The sequence below is a fragment of the Grampus griseus genome (genome assembly GCF_964374135.1).
Source record: "Grampus griseus genome assembly, chromosome: 20".
In the NCBI taxonomy this organism is placed as follows: domain Eukaryota; kingdom Metazoa; phylum Chordata; class Mammalia; order Artiodactyla; family Delphinidae; genus Grampus; species Grampus griseus.
This window is the reverse complement of record NC_139014.1, coordinates 13,595,194-13,615,458: the sequence shown is the minus strand read 5'-3', so window position 1 is coordinate 13,615,458 and position 20,265 is coordinate 13,595,194. Positions and strand designations below refer to the sequence as shown.

General features: G+C 39.5%; 1 protein-coding gene across 11 annotated transcripts in view; it reads right to left on the bottom strand.

Annotated features, from left to right (window-relative positions):
• Positions 1-20,265, bottom strand: part of BPTF (bromodomain PHD finger transcription factor) — a gene marked incomplete at its 5' end in the record, with an annotated part of 139,257 nt that overhangs the window by 98,728 nt on the left and 20,264 nt on the right. For all 11 annotated transcript variants that reach the window (XM_082678170.1, XM_082678175.1, XM_082678180.1 and 8 more), the window contains one exon: positions 6,419-7,241. In XM_082678170.1, coding sequence (XP_082534296.1) covers positions 6,419-7,241 — 823 coding nt within the window. The remainder of the gene's footprint in view (positions 1-6,418; positions 7,242-20,265) is intronic.

Here is a 20,265-nt window from a genome sequence, read left to right as displayed (position 1 = left end):
CTCTTACATAACAGATTGAAACTGATCTCTAAATTGTTTGCTCAGTAAGTATCTTGGTTCCGCAGGTAGACTATAAACTGATGTTTAAGAACTTTTCTTTTATTCCCTAACCTATTCAAATAACGTATTTTTAAATGAGTATTAAACAAATAAAAGCAATAAGAGGAAAATAGTTTCTATAAACTATTGGTATCACAATTAAAGTGTTCACTGCCCCAGACTTTGTTTTAGACATAACCCCCTTGGGCAATAAGTCCACTGATTTATCATTTTAAGCTTCTGGACTTCCAGGGAAAACATATACCAGATCTCCACATAACATAAGCTGAGCAATTTACAATGGTTTCAAAACTTTCATCAGTAGTCCACATATCATCTACCACAAGGGGGCGCGTAAACGGAAATTGTTTTGATCTAAATTTTAAAATGATGTAAAATCTCACATTTACTCAAATTATTCACAAGGAACAATTATTATTAACAATGATATTTAGGGACTTTCCTGGTGGTGCTCCAAATGCAGGGGGCCTGGGTTCAATCCCAGGTCAGGGAACTAGATCCCACACACATGCTGCAACTAAGAGTTCACATACCACAAATAAGGAGCCCACGTACTGCAACTAAGGAGCTGGTGAGCCACAACTAAGACCCAGCGCAACCAAATAAATAAATAAATATTTTAAAAAATTGAAAAAATCTTTGTATCTGACTTTTTACAAAGAAAATAGTCAAAATGTCACAACACATGAAAAAAAGTATCATACTTGTTCATCTGAGATTTTCATTAAATTCTGTGTACTTTATTACGCAGTAAGAAAGGCAGTTTGAGAGATTATGACTAAAGCTTTTAAAGCAAATAAATGTAAGTGAATAGTTTCCCTGACAAACATGTAATTTAAAGAATTTGTTCTATTTAGAAAAGTAGATAATTTCATTTCATTGGTAATGTACCACAAATCCATGCATGGGTACCTTCTTAAGTCCTTTCACTCCTGTAATTTTAAAGCTTTGCACCTATTTAACCACATTCAAAGGGTCTTCTACTTGTCTGAGTGTTGTTTTATATACTGATATTGAATTATCAAGAAACAGGACTTTTTTGAAACATCACTTAATTTATGTCATATTTTCTAAAAATGCCTGTGTTTCAAATTTATAAGATCTCAGAAAAACCCAGTCCCAACAGAGCCAAAACCATTATACTATCTTTCTCCCCCCAGTTATGAGCATTGCTTTTAACAGCTAAAACAAGGCAAATTGCCGACTTCTCAAGATGATGGCTTGGAAACTAGACTACAGTATAAAATTAGCTATTGAAAATATTCTTGGGAGTTCCCTGGCGGTCCAGTGGTTAGGACTCCACGCTTTCACTGCCTTGGCCCGGATTCAATCCCTGGTCAGGGAACTAAGATCCTGCAAGCCGCATAGTGTGGTCAAAAAAAAGAAAAGAAGAAACAAGAAAAGAGAATATTCTTATAAATAGGTCCTGAAAAAATAATTCTAGGTCCTACTTCCTAATAGCCATAGAGTCTTGGGCAAGTCCTAGAGCAAGTTATTTAACTTCTCTGAGTTTAGTTCTTCATCTATAAAATGTACAAAAATAGTACCCACATTACTGGGTTGTTGTAAGGGTTAATGAAAAAAAGTATATACAAAATGCTTATTAGAAAACTGTAAGGCACACATTATTCTAAGTGAAAGAACTGAGATACAAAATAATATTATTATATGTTTCTTTTTATATGAAATGTTTAGAAAAAGCAAATTTATACAAACAGCAGAGTGATTTTCTAAGACTGAGAATGGGAGTAAGATTAACTGTAAACAGATATGAGACCACTTTCAGAATGACTGAAATGTGGAGTAACCAACCACTTGGATTTGTCTCAGAAGAAAATGTTTCCTGGGATGTGGGACTTTCAGTGCTAATTTACTAAAATTATAGAATTGTATATCTACAACAATAGAATTTTATAATACATAAATTAATAAACAGCTCAGGGAATTCTCTGGTGGTCCAGGGGTTAGGACCCTGTGCTTCCACTGCAGGGGGCACAGGTTTGATCCCTGGTCGGGGAACTAAGATCCCGCAAGCAGCACAGCGCGGCCAAAAACAAAAACACAAAAAAAAACCCAACTCAATAAAGCTGTTAAAGTAAATAACAGAATAATAAAAATACTAGGTATACTTCGCAAATAGTGTCTTGATTACTGAAGTAAACATACAGGGGCTTCCCTGGTGGCGCAGTGGTTGGGAATCCACGTGCCAATGCAGGGGACACGGGCTCGAGCCCTGGCCCAGGAGGATCCCACATGCCGTGGAGCAACTGGGCCTGTGTGCCACAACTGCTGAGCCTGCGCTCTGGAGCCCACGAGCCACAGCTGCTAAGCCCACCTGCCACAGCTGCTGAGGCCCACGCGCCTAGAGCCTGTGCTCTGCAACAAGAGAAGCCACCACAATGAGAAGCCTGCGCACCGCAACAAAGAGTAGCCCCTGCTCCTCGCAACTAGAGAAAGCCCGCGTGCAGCAACAAAGACCCAACGCGGCCAAAAATAAATAAATAAATTTTATAAATAAATAACCATACAAGCATTCACAATTCATGAAGCAATGACAATTCTCATTTTATAGGTGAAAAAAATCAGGCTTAGAAGGGTTGCAGGTGCTTTAATATGACACAGAACTTGTAATTAACAAGGCCAGGAATGCAAACCAGGGCTTTTTCAGAGCTTTAATATTTAACCACTCTGTATGACAACTGTCTAGTAATAAATGGCCTGGATAAAGACAAAAAAAAAAAGTAAACATACAAATTTAAGATATATATTGTGAAACCGTAAATGTCAAAAAGAAAGTAAAAGGTTCTTATATACTGAAATAACAAAAATTTATAAACATAATTTGATTTTTTATTGTCATTTTTGAAGGTTATAAAATTGTGTATAAAATTTTCAGAGAAAAGGCAAATTTACTATTTAGGTTATATAAAAATAAAAATGAACTTTTCAATCCAATGATAAATTAAATCTGTTACTGTCCGTAGGGCAAGTTGACAGTTTAATAAACTCCTTGAGGATCTCTCTAGATTTACCCATTTTCCTGGCTGGGGATATACTTTTTGTTTAAAAAGAAAAAAGCTGTTGAAATTTTAACTTCCTTTTTTTCTACGTAAATATAATATGTAAAAAACAAACAAAAAAACTGTACAGCATATATTAAGTGCTGAATAAATGTTGATGTTGGCTATTGTTATTACTAACCCATCAGCAACTAGTTCCACCTATAGGTCCCTAACACCAAGGCCTACACCATTGATTACTGTGTGATAAGCCTTACATTACAGATGTCAAGGCCTACCTATATGTGGACAAAGCACCTTTGGGATGTCTGGGGCCCAAAACAGCAGCACAGGGAAGGAAGTGAGAGGCAGTGAGAATGAACATCCAAAAAGGGTGAAGAAAGGCAGGATAGGGAAGGGAACAAAAGAATGGGAGAACAGGAGCACAGAATAGACTTCATTTACTTCCTGATTTGTTCACAGCAATCCTGATGACTCTGAGACCTTCCGGGAAGGCACATGAGACTGAGTGGATAGGGTCTGTAAACTGCTGCGCTGAACATCTAGAGAGCACAAGCACCAGGCTCCCTGAAAGGCAGTCTCACTGACTTTTCACATAGAATGAAAGACTGCATTAAACTTCAAACCAAAACGTGGTTCCAGTTATCTTTCCGTTTGTACTGACCTCGCCAACACAAGTTTCCATGCTACATCTCCACAGCATGACATGAGAAAGGTGGCACAATAAACACCACAACCAGATATTTGGGAGATGCGGGGGCAAAAAACAAAAAAAATTATACAAAATTTTAAAATAACTGATCCAAACCAAATCATACAAAATATACTTTGTATATTTAAAACTTTTAAAACTTCATATACTGTTTCTCATATCAGTTTCTGGATTAAGGTAAAAGACTGAATCCACACATCTCAGTTTGCTCCCTCTTGAAACCCTCTTAAAACCACTAAAGAAATATTTTTAAAGATTTAAACTTACAAGATTAGAGAAAATAAGAGAGACAACAAAAAAATTTTTGGAAGCAGGAAAGCAAATGGACAAGTGATAACCGCCTTTAACCAGAGCCAAGAAAGCCCAATCCGAAACGTAAAGGGTGGAGCTGAGAACCAACAATCACCAAAATGAGGAGGGGAGTATCGACAGCAGAGAAGTGCTTGAAAGCTGTTTTAGGAGCAGATCCCAAGGCCACCTATCTATCCACTTCAAGCCACTAAAGGTTTAGTCTCTACAGGAGGTAAAAGTGAGGTTCTCTGGCCCAGGGGACACCAGGCGCAGGTGTGAACAAAGGTCCTGTACAGAAAACCAAGGTACTGAGTGGCTATGTACACAGTAAATGCGGTGTGCATAGTAAATGCAGCCCGCCTCCACCACCCAGCCAGCCAAACCCTCATGCTCCAAGCAGAACACCAGAGAAGGCCTCTCTGGGTCACCTGACCAGCTCAGAAGGAAGGACTAAAGATAGTGAGTGACATCAGGGACCACCAAGAAAAAAGATTAAGAAAATCACCCAACAATTAAGCTCAAAATTGATATGGCCTACACACTTGCTCAGAACTTCCAATCAGCTGTATAATCCCGCAGTGCTAATCAGGAGCAGAAAATTAAGGATTAATAGACATCTGAGGATGGAAGAGACAGACCAATACACACAGCAGGAAGAAGCAGCCTGGAAGAAACACAGACCATTCACTGTGGGGAAAAACACATGAAAAAACTATCAATAACATCCTCGAAAGTAAGAGAAATTATTATTTCCAGAAAACAAAAAACTAAGATTTGATTTGATTTTTTAAAAAGGAGGATGATTTTAAGAACAAAAGAGCTCTTAGAAAATAAAAATGTGATAGAATATAAAAAATAAATAGTAGGGCTTGAAGACCAAGATAAGGAAATCTAGAAAAATTGAGTAACACACGCGCGCACACACACACACATTCCAAAGAGAACGAAGACAAAGAGGAAAACTGGAGTGAAAAGATAAAATCAGAAGACCAAAATAGGAAGCCCAACATTCAATAAAGTAATAGTTCAAGATAAATACAACAGGCAAAAGGAGAGGAGGAAGTCCTCAAGGGAAGTTCTCAGAACTGACTCAACTGTCAGATTGCAAGTGCCCACCACACACACAATGGATGAAAACAGACCCACACAAGGCCCTATCACTCGAAAACTGCAGAAAACTCTGAAGGCAAAGAGAAGATTCTACAAGTTTCCAGGTAAGTCCAAAGTGGTTATATACAAAGAATCAATGAATGGATTCAGGTTTCTCAACAGCAACACTACAAGAAGACAACTGTACAAAATTCTGAAATTCGCTGTTTACTCTGTACCATCTTTAAAAACTAAGGGAGGACCTGGCTAAGATACTTCTCTGTACCTGGCTTGGCCTGACCATGTGCTGATGAAGTTCCTTCTCTCCTCTCTATGCCTGCTCTTTCATTTCATCTCACCACAAATTTTCTGATTTGACCTAATTCTGAGAGCTTGAAGAAGGCTTTGAAAACTTTAGAAGCTGAGGACTTCCCTGGTGGTCCAGTGGTCAAGACACCACGCTTCCACTGCAGGGTGTACAGGGTGTTCGATCCATAGTCGGGGAACTAAGATCCCACATGTCACACAGCGCAGCCAAAAGAAAATAAATAAATGAACGAATGAATGAATGAATAAACAAAATATTTTAAAAAGAAAAGCTTTAGAAGCTGAAAATACAAAGTAACCCACTCCCTCTGACCATACTTCTACAGGATGTCCAAAACCAAGTCCACACTACAACCCTGCCAAGCACCCTCACTTCCCCAGACTTCCTCCCGCCCTTCCCACTGTCCTGCCTGGAAGAATCTCGTGAAAACCCTCAGGTTGGGTTTCTCCTGGGAGGCTGCAACCAATCATGGCAGCACTGATCTTTCCTTAGACAGTTTCTTTGTTCTTGCTGCTCCATTTTATATACAAATATAGTAAAACTAAAAAGAGAAGCAAGAAAATCCTAACACCAAAGTTAGGATGCAGATTACCTCATGGTGGGCTGCAGGGAATCTAATGGGGGAAGGGCCCACAATGGCATGTGGCATCCCACCTAGTAAGTAACGTTCTGCTTTCCATCCTAGGCATTGAGTACAATGGTGTGTATTTTGCTTTTTTTCATACACCCTTCTTTCCTTACAATTTTAAAAAATGTTTTAATGTACATATTCTTTCAAGTTAGAAATTATTAAACTATACAACTCATTATTAAATCACCAAGGTTTATATCACATCAGCAGCACAGCTCTACATCAATCATGAAGGAAGTTGGCTTAATTTTAAATACATACAAAAATTTAAGACCAGATTTACTCACATTATGAGTCTTCGGTTTAAGAACCAGTATTTCCTCCGACTTCTGTCATATCCAATAGGTTCATGTCGAATATATGGTTTGTTTTTTTGGATTTCAGCAACGCAGTCAGTCACACCAGGAACCTTATGTGCTACACAGACTTCACACTGCCACTCATCCTCTGGCACCTCCTCGAGAGGCGGCTTCACACATTCCAAATGGTACACTGCTGAGCAGGTCTCACAGCAAAGCAAATCCCCGAGTTTGTGACAAACCCTACAGTGGTCATCGTACTGGATCACCCCTTCAGACATCAACTCCTCACGAGCAATGTTTGTGGTAAGAAACTGATCGACTAAGAACTGCAGAACTTTGATTTTGTTCTCTACTGGTCCATAAGGATAGTCCTCTGCTTCTTGGTAAGGAAGGACATGATGGTACTCCTTGTCACTCTCACAGTACACCCGCAGCACCTCTGGCCACGTCATGCCATCGATGAAATACAGCGTGGAATTCACACTATCTTTCAGATCGGCAGGTCCAAAGGTAGTATTGGAGGTGTCTTCTTCACGCAAAACTGCTTTCAAAAGCACTACGTGCATCTCCGCCATAAGTGTGCACTGCTCTTGACTCACCAGAGCTGCACAAAAGTCCTCAAAGCGAAAAGGAGATAACCTTAAAACTGTACCAAAGTTCCGCAGTACCTCATAAATGGCAATAACATTCATTATATGCTCGTTAGGCACCATTAAATCCTCAGAGGACTTGGGAAATTCAAGGGGTGGGATGTCTTTTTCTTCCAATATTGGAGAACGAGGCCGATGTACTCTCGGTTTTCGCCTACCTGTAAATAAAGAAATGGTATAATTACAAATCAATACATCATTTCTACAAACTAAGGTTTTTCCTATTTGGACATATACCCCCAAAAAGAGAGAAGCATACTTCTATTTTTCCAGTAACTGTCAAGTTAAAATAATACCAAGAAGCAATGATTTAGCTCTAATCTTTAAGTCTATAGAAAATCTAAATTTAAAGTGTTCCCATTATATCCCAAACTAGAAGTAAAAAAAAATTTACAATTATAATCAGTTCTCAATTACCTAGAGGGGTTAACTGGTTTACAGGTAACCATGATAAAAAATAACAGTGCATTTGTGAAAGATCTGACAAGAACATAAACGAGAAAAAGACATCTCCAAAGAAGAGAACAGGCGTAACAGATCTCACATGGTGCCAGCTGCACTAAGAAATGCCTCTCAGCAATCAGACAGGAAGTTCTCTGGTGCAGCGCACCCTTTCCTTGGCCAGTTCTTCCTGAGAGCCATGTAATGGGGAGTTCCACAGTGAAGCACAAGGTTAGGGCTGAGACAGAAAGGAAGAAGAAGTAAGGAAGAGAGAAGAGAAGCAGGGTTCCAATACTGGGAGAAAAAGGGGGAGCAGGGCTCACTTAGGAAACAGACAACAGATTATAATTTTTAGCTGTAAATTAAGCAACAGGAGGCGTGCCTGTTCGCCAATTTATGAAATGTACAGTCCAGGAATATATATGTATGTAAATGTATCAATATATAGCATTTGAGACCTTAGTTCATAACAAGCAAGCAGATCTCATTTAATCCTCTGAACAAGTCTATGAGGTATTAATAAGAAACTTATGGAAAGAAACAATTTTCTCCAGAATTGCCATGCCCATGCCTGCATTATTATTATTATTACACTTTCCAATGATATTTACAGAATAGGAAATGTACTTTTAAATAGCAGACTTTTTATGAGATCAATTAACATTAAATTTATTTTTGTGCTATTGTTTTATTAACTAAGTTTTATTAACTATGGTTTTGGGTTGCTGGTCACCTCTTAACTGCCTCCTCCCTTCCCCATTGCTGTGCCCTCCTCACATCTAGTGAATTCTCATCATGTACAAACTAAAAGGGTACAGGGCACCAGGAAAAGAAAGTATGCTAAAGAATATAAAAGGTCAAGATCTTTTATTTTATACAATGCACCCCCCCATATTCATTCACTGGAAAGATTTTCCAAATAAGATTATATCCATTAGTTTCTGCAGAAAAAAGTCCAAGGGATCACTCTGGGCCAGACTTTGCTGGTGAGCCTACATCGTAAGAAAGAAACCTCCTCCATCTCAGCAAATATCCATCTACTACAAAGATGCAGTTTTCGCAGATTCAATTAAATCACAGAATCACCATGCTAGTAATAAGCATCACGATGGTAATCCAGTCCATTTCACTGTCTTCTGGAAGTTACTTGGGCCTCATTTGCAAAAGTATAAATGAGAGAAAGTAGAAAAGGATTAAAGGGAAGACTGAATCTAGAGGAATACCCTCAAATGCAGGAGAAGAAACACAAGTCACCAAATGAGACAAACCTGCTTATAGAAACAGTCCCTGTGTTCCTCTCAGCTGTTTATGCAAAATGCTGTCAAACAGAGTCCAAGTAAAGGATTACATAAGGAAAGGCTGGAAAAGTAGTTCTAGGATCAGAACGTGGATCCGTAAATGTTAGGTGTAGGCATTTTTACAGCACTTTATTCTGGCAGTAATGTAGGTTGATGGCTTTGAATGAAGTAATGAAGACTTTTTGAGCAGGGCAGGGACATGAGAAGAATGTTCCAGAAAGACTTCTCTGGCTTCAGTGTATACAATGAATAGGACAGGGGGAACAAACCAGACACAGGGCATCTTCTGCGACTACCCAGAAGATAAAGACCTGGATTCAGAGTCTGGCTGTGGGAACGAAGAAAAAGATGAATAAAAGTGACCTTATGAAGAAAGAAACCAACTGGTGTGGAACATAACACCACCACCCTAAGATTTAACTCTGGTACCATTTCCTCCAAAAGACTATTCTAACTCCCCCAAACTCTTCTGAATTCTCGTAGCCTTCTTTGAATCATTTGTTACCCTACAATTTACCTATTCATGGTATCCATTCCACCTCCATAGCTGAACACCCACCTCTTATGCCGAAGAAAGATCTGGCACGTTTGTTTTATTGGAAGCATTAGCTAGCATCATTCCCTTTAGAGAATTACCCTTCCCCTACACCATGTGATTCTGATGGGGCCCCCAAACACAGTATTCCACCTCTTGATCACTGGCAAAGCAGGCCAGTGAGAGTCTTGCCTGGGATTTTATATTCAGATGCTGAGTGAGAAGTGCTCTGAAGCTCGTTCTTTCCATGAAGGTGGCCAGAGGCTATATGTGGCTAACCCACCTTTACCTCCCTTGTGGAAGAAGGGAATAAGGACAAGAGACAGAAGCAGAAATGGGAGATAAGGATTGATAACTCACGAGTACTGACAGAACCTGTCATTCAAATTTCCCAGTCAGGACTTCCCTGGTGGCGCAATGGTTAAGAATCCGCCTGCCAATGCAGGGGACATGGGTTCGATCCCTGGTCCAGGAAGATCCCACATGCTGCAGAGCAACTGGGCCTGTGCGCCACAACTACTGAGCCTGCACTCAAGAGCCCGCGTGCCACAACTACTGAAGCCCGCACACCTAGAGCCCAGGTTCTGCAACAAGAAAGCCACCACAGTGAGAAGCCCACGCACCACCACGAAGAGTAGCCCACGCTCGCCGCAACTAGAGAAAGCCCGTGCACAGCAATGAAGACCCAATGCAGACAATAAATAAATAAATAAATTTATTTTTAAAAAACAAATTTCCCAGTCACACAAACCAAAAACCACTCCCCTTTTGCTTAAGTGAACATGCTGGTTTTCTGTTGCTTGCAAATAAAAGAGTACTGATTAAAACAGTATCTAACACTGTATACAAGCCTTTTATAATGAGAAACTCAGTAAATTGCTATTTCAAGACTATCAATGAGAGCAGTTAATGTTTAAAAAAAAACTGTTGATAGTACTCTTTTGTAGTAAATTAACTTAGAGAGTAACAGTAGTCTAATTTAATTTGATATCTAATTTTAAAATATCAGCTTTCACAGATTCTGAAAGATTTTGGATAAGCATGTATTATTCTAATATTTAACAGTTCATTTAGCTTTATATTAAGCTAAAGTCTGTTAGCTTTCTAAGGTAAAAGGAAGAAAGGCAAACAAAGGTTCATAAATTCTACATTCTATCATCTAGCTGGAAACCACAAAATAGTATCTATTCAAACTAGAACTACATACATACTGAACAACGTGAGCACTTTTACAAGTTAGCATTAAATGCTGGCCAGTTCATTCTGAAGCATTATTGGGAGTTTAAATCGATTCAATTTTTTTTTATTTATTTATTTAGGCTGCGCCAGGTCTTAATTGCGGCACAGGGGATCTTTTAGTTGCAGCACGCATGCGGGAATAAGGTAAAATTCATGTGCTGAAATAAGAAATCTTTAAGATGTATAATTAAGTAGATGAAAAAGCCAGCTACAGAACAATGACTAGAATGTCATTTGAGAAACAAAATTAGAAACAAAAAAAGAAAAGAGAACAATAATAAAGTATATACATCAAAGAGGTCATATATGAATCTTTTTAAAGTAGCTGTTCCTGGAGAGGAGAAATGGAGGAAAAAAAAGAAAGACTAATTTTTTTATCCTTTTATATTCTTAAATACCACATGCATATATTTTTATTATAATATTTTAAAAGAAAAATATTGGGCAGGTATCTATACAAATATATAAAAATATTAATATGCTGCCAGTAATGGCTACTGACGGTCTTGTATGAATACAAATATAAGGTCATTTTGCCAAATTCAAAGATTTGGGTTTACAGAAGTGAGCACAGATTACAGTGTATAAAGAGAAAACTCATAAAATTAAACCACTTAAGCCCCTCAACTGTCAATCATTAGTATTAGCAAGTCAAGATATTTCAACTATTCAGGGAAATGTATTTATAATATACCATTGAGGATTACACTCATTACCATTTTCAACACTGATCTACTATCTAGCAGATAAAGTATATTAATTTTCCTGTATTAAAAAAAAAGGGATTAACGTCAACCTCACTAGCCATCAGGAAAAGGCAAATTAAAACCACAATGAGATACTGTTTCATACTCAACAATGGACAAAAATTTTAAAGTCCATCCAAACAAACTTGGGAAGAACGGAGAACAACAGAGACACCGGTATACCACACTCGGGACTGTAAGTGCCGTCACCACTTTGGAGAGCAATTCAGTAACAGTCAGGTTAAGGTTGTGCACACAACCCTGAAGGGGCAGTTTGAAAATTTTTTGCCCATGATCCAAAGTAAGAAATACATTTTACATTTAAATCTACCTACACACCTACCCCAAAACTAAAGTTCTACAAAGCACTACTCTTATACTAATATCTTCTCTTCCATCCCATTCCAATACCTTCTATTCCATTCTCTTTCTGCTTTTAAATTATGCTGGTTGCAGCCCACAGTTTGAAAAACACTTCTCAGGAATTCCCTGGCAGTCCAGTGGTTAGGACTCTGAGCTTTCACTGCCGAGGGCCCAGGTTTGATCCCCTGGTCAGGGAACTAAGATCCCACAAGCCACACCCCAACCCACCCCCCCGAAAAAAGAAAGAAAAACACTTCTCTAGAGAAACTCTCCTTATACATATGCAGAACACTGAACATTGCGTATAAAAGCAAGCGGTCAATCAAGCTGGAAACAACCAAAATATACATCAACAGGGGAACGATTAAACTGTGGAACATTCATCTGATAGAATCCTTTTTTGGGGGCCATGCTGCTTGGCTTGCGGGATCCTAGTTCCCTGACCAGGGATCAAACCCGGGCCCCCGGCAGTGAAAGCATGGAGTCCTAACCAGTGGACCACCAGGGAATTCCCCATTTGATAAAATTCCATAGAGCAGTCAAGGGCTACATATGTCGGCATGGATCAATCATAAAAACACCATGAAACAAATGAAACTGCTACCAAAAAAAATTGCTACAAAAGGATAAATAATTTGGAACCATGCGAAACAGTTTTATCTACTGCTTATGGATGAATGGATGTATATATATAATATATATATGAACTAGTAGTTAATATCAACACTAGAATGTAATCTCCTTAAGGGCAGGGAGTTTTGTCTGTGTATTTCTGCTGCTGAGAATACTTAATAAATATTTACTGAAAGAATCAGGAGTTTAGTAGGCACACAAAAAGATGCTCATCATCACTAATTATTAGAGTAATGCAAATCAAAACTACAATGAGTTACCACCTCATACTGGTCAGAATGGCCATCATTAAAAAGTCTACAAATAATAAGTGCCAGAGAGGGTGTGGAGAAAAGGGAACCCTCCCTACACTGTTGGTGAGAATGTAAATTGGTGCAGCCACTATGGAAAATAGTATGGAGGTTCCTCAAAAAACTAGAGTTACCGTATGATCCAGCAATCCTACTCCTGGGCATATACCCAGACAAAACTATAATTCAAAAAGACACATGCACCCCTATGTTCACAGCAGCACTATTTACAATAGCCAAGGCATGGAAGCAACCTAAATGTCCATCCATTGACAGGTGAATGGATAGAGAAGATGTAATACATACACACACACACACACACACACACACACACACACACACACACACAGGAATATTACTCAGCCATAAAAAAGAATAATGCCATTTGCAGCAACATGGATGGACCTAGAGATTATCATACTAAGTGAAGTAAATCAGAAAGAGAAAGACACGGCTTCCCTGGTAGTGCAGTGGTTAAGAATCCGCCTGCCAATGCAGGGGACACGGGTTCGAACCCTGGTCCGGGAAGATCACACATGCCGCGGAGCAACTAAGCCCGTGCACCACAACTACTGAGCCTGCGCTCTAGAGCCCATGAGCCACAACTACTGAGCCCACGTGCCACAACTACTGAAGCTCATGCACCTAGAGGCCTTGCTCTCCAACAAGAGAAGCCCCTGCAATAAGAAGCCTGCGCACCGCAATGAAAAGTTGCCCTGTTTGCCACAACTAGAGAAAGCCCGTGCGCAGCAACGAAGACCCAACACAGCCAAAACTAAATAAATAAATAAATTTTAAGGAAAAAAAAAAAGACAAATATCATACGATATCACTTACATGTGGAATCTAAAATATGACACAAATGAACATATCTGTGAAACAGAAACTGACTCACAGACATACAGAACAGACTTGTGGTTGCCAAGCAGGGGGTGGGGGTGGGGTGGAGGAGGGAAGGATTGGGAGTGTGGGATTAGCAGACGCAAACTATTATATATAGGATGGATAAACAACAAGGTCCTACTGCATAGCACAGGTGACTATATTCAATAGCCTATGATAAACCATAATGGAAAAGAATATGAAAAAGAATATATATATGTAAAATTGAAACACTTTGCTGAAAGAACCAGTAGTTTCAAACTCTAGCCTATGCAATTACACAAGAAAATGATGTCTTTACATTATTTGCAGATGTCAGAAATGTGTTTTCACTCCTCACTATGTAAATAAATAGAGGACTACCATGAGAAGTCCTAGAACACTGGTCTTCAAATTTTGCGCATCAGAATCACCTGGAGAGCTGATTCTAATTAGAACAGCTTCTGACTCAAAGGACTAGGAAAGAGTCTCAATTTGCATTTCTAACAATTCCCATGCGATACTAACTGCTGGTCTGAGGTCCACAGTTTGAGAACCACTGCCCTGGAACTCAAAAAGGTTATCCCTCTGAGATTGTTGAGTAAAAATTAATACACATCAGATGAAATCCACTAATTCCAGTTACCTTCAAAGCTTGCTACTCAAAATGTGATTGGCATTATCTATGAGGCTTGAAATGAAGTCAGAATCTCAGGCTTACTAAATTAGGATTTGCAGTTTCTCAAAATCTTCGGGTGATTCACGTACACATTAAAGTTTGACATGCTGCCTTGAAAACTATCCATCCTAAAACCAGAAGTGCAGCAAAATCACATGGTAAACTGTTAAAAGTAGAGTATCAAAATGCAATTCAAATTTACAGAACCCCAGGTGAAGCTCAGTAATCTGTATTTTTATCTTTCTCCCCAGATAATTCTGATGTGCAGCCAAGTGTGAAAATCACAGCTTTACCGAAATTGGATATTCCCACTACCAAGCAAAAAGTGGGGCTTTTTTGGAAACTCAAACAAGAGAATCAAGAAGCTGCCTAAGAAGGTATGATTAGAATAGGACAGGTGTGAAAGGAAGCTGAAGCCTAATCAAAGACATTAATAAGCCTACAAGAAGAAAATGCTATGGATGGAAAGTGGTCTGCATGGGGGTGGGGAGCGGGTACGGGAACCAAACAGCAAGAATTTGTCAGTGAATTTCCAACACAGTCCAGGTTAAGGGAGAGAGTTTCTTTTTTTAAATTTATTTATTTTATTTTTGGCTGCGTTGGGTCTTCGTTGCTCCATGCGGGCCTTCTCTAGTTGAGGCGAGTGGGGGCTACTCTTCATTGCGGTGAGCAGGCTTCTCATTGCGGTGGCTTCTCTTGTTGTGGAGCACGGGCTCTAGGTGTGAGGGCTTCAGTAGTTGTGGCACATGGGCTCAGTAGTTGTGGCTCGAGGGCTCTAGAGTGCATGCTCAGTAGTTGTGGCGGACGGGCTTAGTTGCTCCGCGGCACATGGGATCTTCCCAAACCAGGGCTCAAACCCATGTCCTCTGCACTGGCAGGTGGATTCTTAACCACTGTGCCACCAGGGAAGCCCAAGGGAGAGAGTTTCTTGACTAAACAAGGATTCTGGCCCATGTGACAGATTATTACCTTAATAGAAGAATATGCTACTATGTACATTATCTGAACAACCTGACAGTTGCTAAGGCAAAACTTCCCACTCCTTTTAATTCCACAATAGAATTCTACTTCATAGAGTCTATAGGGATGCTCTCTTCTCTGAGCTCTTTGGAAGAACTGGCAACAATATTCACCAAGTGTTAACTGTTGCTTGGGGTCCTTTTCTACATGCTTGGGTTTTTAAAATATGCACCGTGGGGCACCATCTGTATTTGTTAATTTCTCGCTTTTTTAATTTAAAAACTTCTCTGTACATTTTAAGCAGATATTGCCTTAATTTGCTGAAGCTGCAAGAAATCCTAGACCTTTTCCAAGGCCCTGATCAAATGTCGCCTCTTCTGTCCTCTCCTGTGCCTCCAGGCACTGTGCTTCTCTGACACTTTGTACAGCTCTCCATTATAGTGTGAGTGCATTTATATTACAGGCAATTACTCATGTGCCCCCAGCTCATTTGTTAACTCCCTGAGAGCACAGACCATGTTTTATTGTAATAACCAAAACAAAAAACAAAAAAAAAAAGTGTGTTCAACAAATGATACCCAGAAGCAAAACTAGAGGTCCAGGGGTGAGGTCATGCCAAGATTAAAATCCAGATGCCACAGTAGATTTTTCAGTTTGGTTCATACATTTTTATTGTATTAATTCTAAGAAGAATATTTATAGTGTTTTCATACTTCTAGACCCCATAACTCTCTATATAATGTGTGTTTCTATCGGAAACAATCAGATAAACCCAAACAGTGAGACATTCTAAAGACAATTGGCCTGGACAATGAAAAAATGTCACTGTCACAAAAGAACCCTTCCCTCTCCAAAAGTGACAGAAGAGCTCTAAATTAAAGGAACAAAAGAGATGTCAAGTAAAAGCAATACAAGACCCTTGACTGAATCTTGGATAAAGAAACAAAACAGCAATAGAGGACAATTGGGGAAATTTGAAATGTAATGTTATATCCATGTTAAATTAAATGTCTTGAGTATGCTGAAGTATTTAGAGGTGAAGTGCTATTACGTCTACAACTTACTATTCAGTGGTTCAGCAAAAAGAAAATTTTAAAAGACTGAGCAACCAAATATGGCAAAAATGTTTATAAAAATTGGTGAATCCGGGACTTCCCTGATGGTGCAGTGGTTAAGAATCGCCTGCCAATGCAGTGTACACGGGTTCGAGCCCTGGTCCAGGAAGATCCCACATGCTGCGGAGCAACTAAGTCCATGCACCACAACTACTGAGCCTGCGCTCTACAGCCCGCGAGCCACAACTACTGAAGCCCCCGCACCTAGAGCCCGTGCTCTGCAAGAGAAGCCACCGCAATGAGAAGCCCGCACACAAGAGGAAGAGTAGCCCCCACCTCGCCGCAACTAGAGAAAGCCCGCACGCAGCAACAAAGACCAATGCAGCCATAAATAAATAAATACATAAATTTATAAACAACAAAAATCGGTGAATCCAAGAGAAGGGTATACTGGGTGTTCATTGTACTATTCTTTCAGCTTTTCTGCATATTTGAAATTACGTAAAGTAAAAGCAAAAAGTTCAGAAAATCTGTTCTAAAGCTCCTTACTTCTAATTGTTTCAATTATTTGTTTCAATTTTTTCAATATATATAGCTAACAGGACATATCATGTTACAGCCTAAATACAGAGTAAGATTAAATAAGATTATTAAATTAACTGCAAACTTGTAAACATCAACCGATACCTGGGATAGAAAGTGCTGTAACATACCACCTGTTTTACCTAGCCTCTCTTTGAAAACATCTGACATATTTGGCCACAACATCCTTCTTGAATTTCCTGTGCCACCCAGGACTCAATTTCCCTGACCAGCTGTCCCTCTGCCAAACACCTCTCTTACACGTGCAAATTCCCCAAAGTTTAGTCCTCACCGGATTCTCCTGCTTTCCGCCAGTTATCAGTGGACTCAATTACCACCCAAATATCAATGACTTCTAAATGCATTTCTCTACCCAGACCTCGCTTCAGAACTCCAGAGACATTATTTCCAACTGCCTACTAGCTATTTTCAACAGGATGTCCCAGGTACACTTCTCTTTGTAGGAAATGGAAATAAAAAGGAGTTACAAAAGTTTAATTCAAAGCAAAAATTTTTAAATCCCTAAATGGAACAAAGATTTTGTAATGATAAAGGATGCAGTCTACAATGAAGATATAACAGTTATGAACAACTTAATAAAAAGTAAATATGATTGTGCCAGTCCCCAACTTTAAGCCTTTCAGTGAGTCCCCACCATACTTGGATTAAAATCCAAACTCCTTCCTGAGACCTACAGGGCCCTCTGTGAGGTACGCCCTGGCTACTGCTCCAAACTCAGCCTCCCCCTCTCCTTTCTGCTTCAGCCACACTGGCCTCCTGGATCATGCAAAGCTCGCTGCCTCCCCACAGCTGTTCTCTCTACCTAGAATACTCTCTCCCACTCTGTCAAGTGGCCAGCTCCTCATTCATTCAGCTCTTTTCCCTCATAGTATTTTATCACACTTAAAAGCCTTACAGTTTCATTCAATTAACATATGCCTCCACTAGACTGCAACTTCCACAAAGGCCAGGACAATTTTTTTTTTTTTTTAATTTATTGGCTGCGTTGGGTCTTCGTTGCTGCGCGTGGGCTTTCTCTAGTTGCGGTGAGCGAGGGCTAACTCTTTGTTGCGGTGCACGGGCTTATCACTGTTGTGGCTTCTCTTGCTGCGGAGCACGGGCTCTAGGGGCGTAGGCTTCAGTAGCTGTGGCACGTGGGCTCAGTAGTTCTGGCTTGCGGGCTCTAGAGCTCAGGCTCAGTAGTTGTAGCGCATGGGCTTAGTTGCTCCGCAGCATATGGGATCTTCCCAGGCCAGGGCTCGAACCTGTGTCCCTTGCCTTGGCAGGCAGATTCTTAACCACTGTGCCACCAGGGAAGCCCAGGACAATTTTTGTTTGGCTTCTCAGGCCTAGTACTTATTACACTTCCTGGTACATAGCAGATTCCTGAATTAGTTGCTGCATGAATTAATAAACCAAATAAATTGGCATCAAACAATATAAAGCAAAACTATAAGAAATTCAAGAAGAACTGGACAGAAACAGAATAGTAGCAGGAGACTTTAAGACACTTCTTTTTAATCTTAACAGCTCTAGTAGACTGACTAAATAGCTAACATGAACGCAGGTCACAAATTCAAATGTCCACAAAGAGGAGGTAGAAGAGTGAGTAAAGAGGACAGACAGGCAATCTACAGGGCACAACTAGAACTAACCTAATCAAGAAAAGGTGGGACCAAGCACAATAAATAAAATTGGTGATGATAAAGGGGAACTTGCCACAGGTACAGAAGCTATTAAAAGAATGCTAATAAAGTCTAAAACCTGGGTGAAAGGATGACCGTCAGAGAATTACCAAACACCAAAACTAAATCAAAGAACAGAAAACAAACCAATAATTATGGGAGAAACTGAAGAAGATGTCAGCGAGCTCTTGCCCCTAAAACAGCACCCAGCCAGGATGGTTTTCAAAACATTCCAGAGGACAGAAAAAGAAGAAAAGATTTTAAAAGTCCTCTTAAAAAAACCAGGATAAAAAAAAGATTAAAAAAAAAAAAAAAAAAAACCAGGATAACAGTGACACCAAAACCTAATAACAAAAGACATGTACCACCCCCTCCACAAAAGAAATCATGGGTCAATCATAGTTATTAAAATAAAGTTAAAAATAGCAAATAAAATCCAGAAGCATACTATGTGTAAATATCTATGAAAAATTACAGAATAATACATACCTTTTAATCTAGCAATCCCCTTTCTAAGAATTTACCATATAACATAACTCACATGTACATTCATTTTGGCACTGTTTGCAACAGTGCCAAAGCTGTATATAACCTAAATGTCCACCCAGTAAGGAACTGGCTAAAACAAAAAACTATAATATTGTACTTCCGCACAAGGGAACACTATGCAGCTCACAAGAAGAATGTGGTCCAAAGCCAAGCCAAGATGGAGTAATAAGCTCACTGGAGATAATGGCTCCACTAAACTGAAAACTCTGGACAAAATACAGAAAAAGCAACCACCAAAGGATTATGGGGGGGAGGGGGGGAAGCAAAAGCACAAGGACCAGGTAGGGGAGTCGAAACTAGAAGAGGCAACAACAAACAACAAGCAGAGGACTGTTTCCCTATTTTCTCTCCTGGAATAGAACAAGCTCACAGTGAATCTACGGCAAAAAGCATGAACAGAAAAAACTCAGAGAAGCCCTGTCTTTCAGGCAGAGGACTGAGGAAAAGGGTCCCCTGTGTGCTGAAGAGCATGAGGGAAATCCCCTGTTTTGTTGTTATTTTACTTTTTTCCCCCTCTTCCGGCCCCTGCCTCAAGGGAGGCTCCAACTACAGAATCTACAAGAAACTCACATCTTTCTAGCCAGTAGATCAAGAAAAGGGCCCCCCCCCCTCCGCAAGCCAGAGTACAGAAGGAATTCCAGAACATATAGCTAAAGAAAAATCTACAAAGCAGCAAGAGAAAAAAACAACATTACATATGAGAGAACAATAATTCAAATAACCGCAGAGAATGGGACATCTTTAAAGTGCTTAGAGAAATATCAACCCAGCATTCTATATCCTTCAAAAATACTCTTCCACAATTCAGGCAAAATAAAAACATTTCAGATGAAGGAAAACTAACAGAGTTTCCTAAAGCAAACCACTCACTCCTTGATCTTGGCTCTCCTGGTCAGAATTCTGTGTACTCTGTAACATCTTTGGTCATGGTAGTCCAGTTCTTCTAGTAATTTTGTTAATGTGCTGTAGACGATCGACAATTTTAGTATGTAGTGTATGTGATATTAAATTGTGAATTAGTGAGACTTAATGATGTAACAGCATATCAATATTTGAAGATACTGGTACTTGATATCCTGTCAAGGAAAATTTGCCTCCACATTTTAAGTTGGAAAGTCACTGGAATAACTGTTCAGAAAAGAATCACAACTACATGATTTTTTAGAGTTTTGGTATGTATGTCAAGAATTTGTACAAATTGAAATGTCTGTGTACTGATCCTCAAAACAGCCAATAAAATCTCAATTATGAAAGAACAACAAAAAA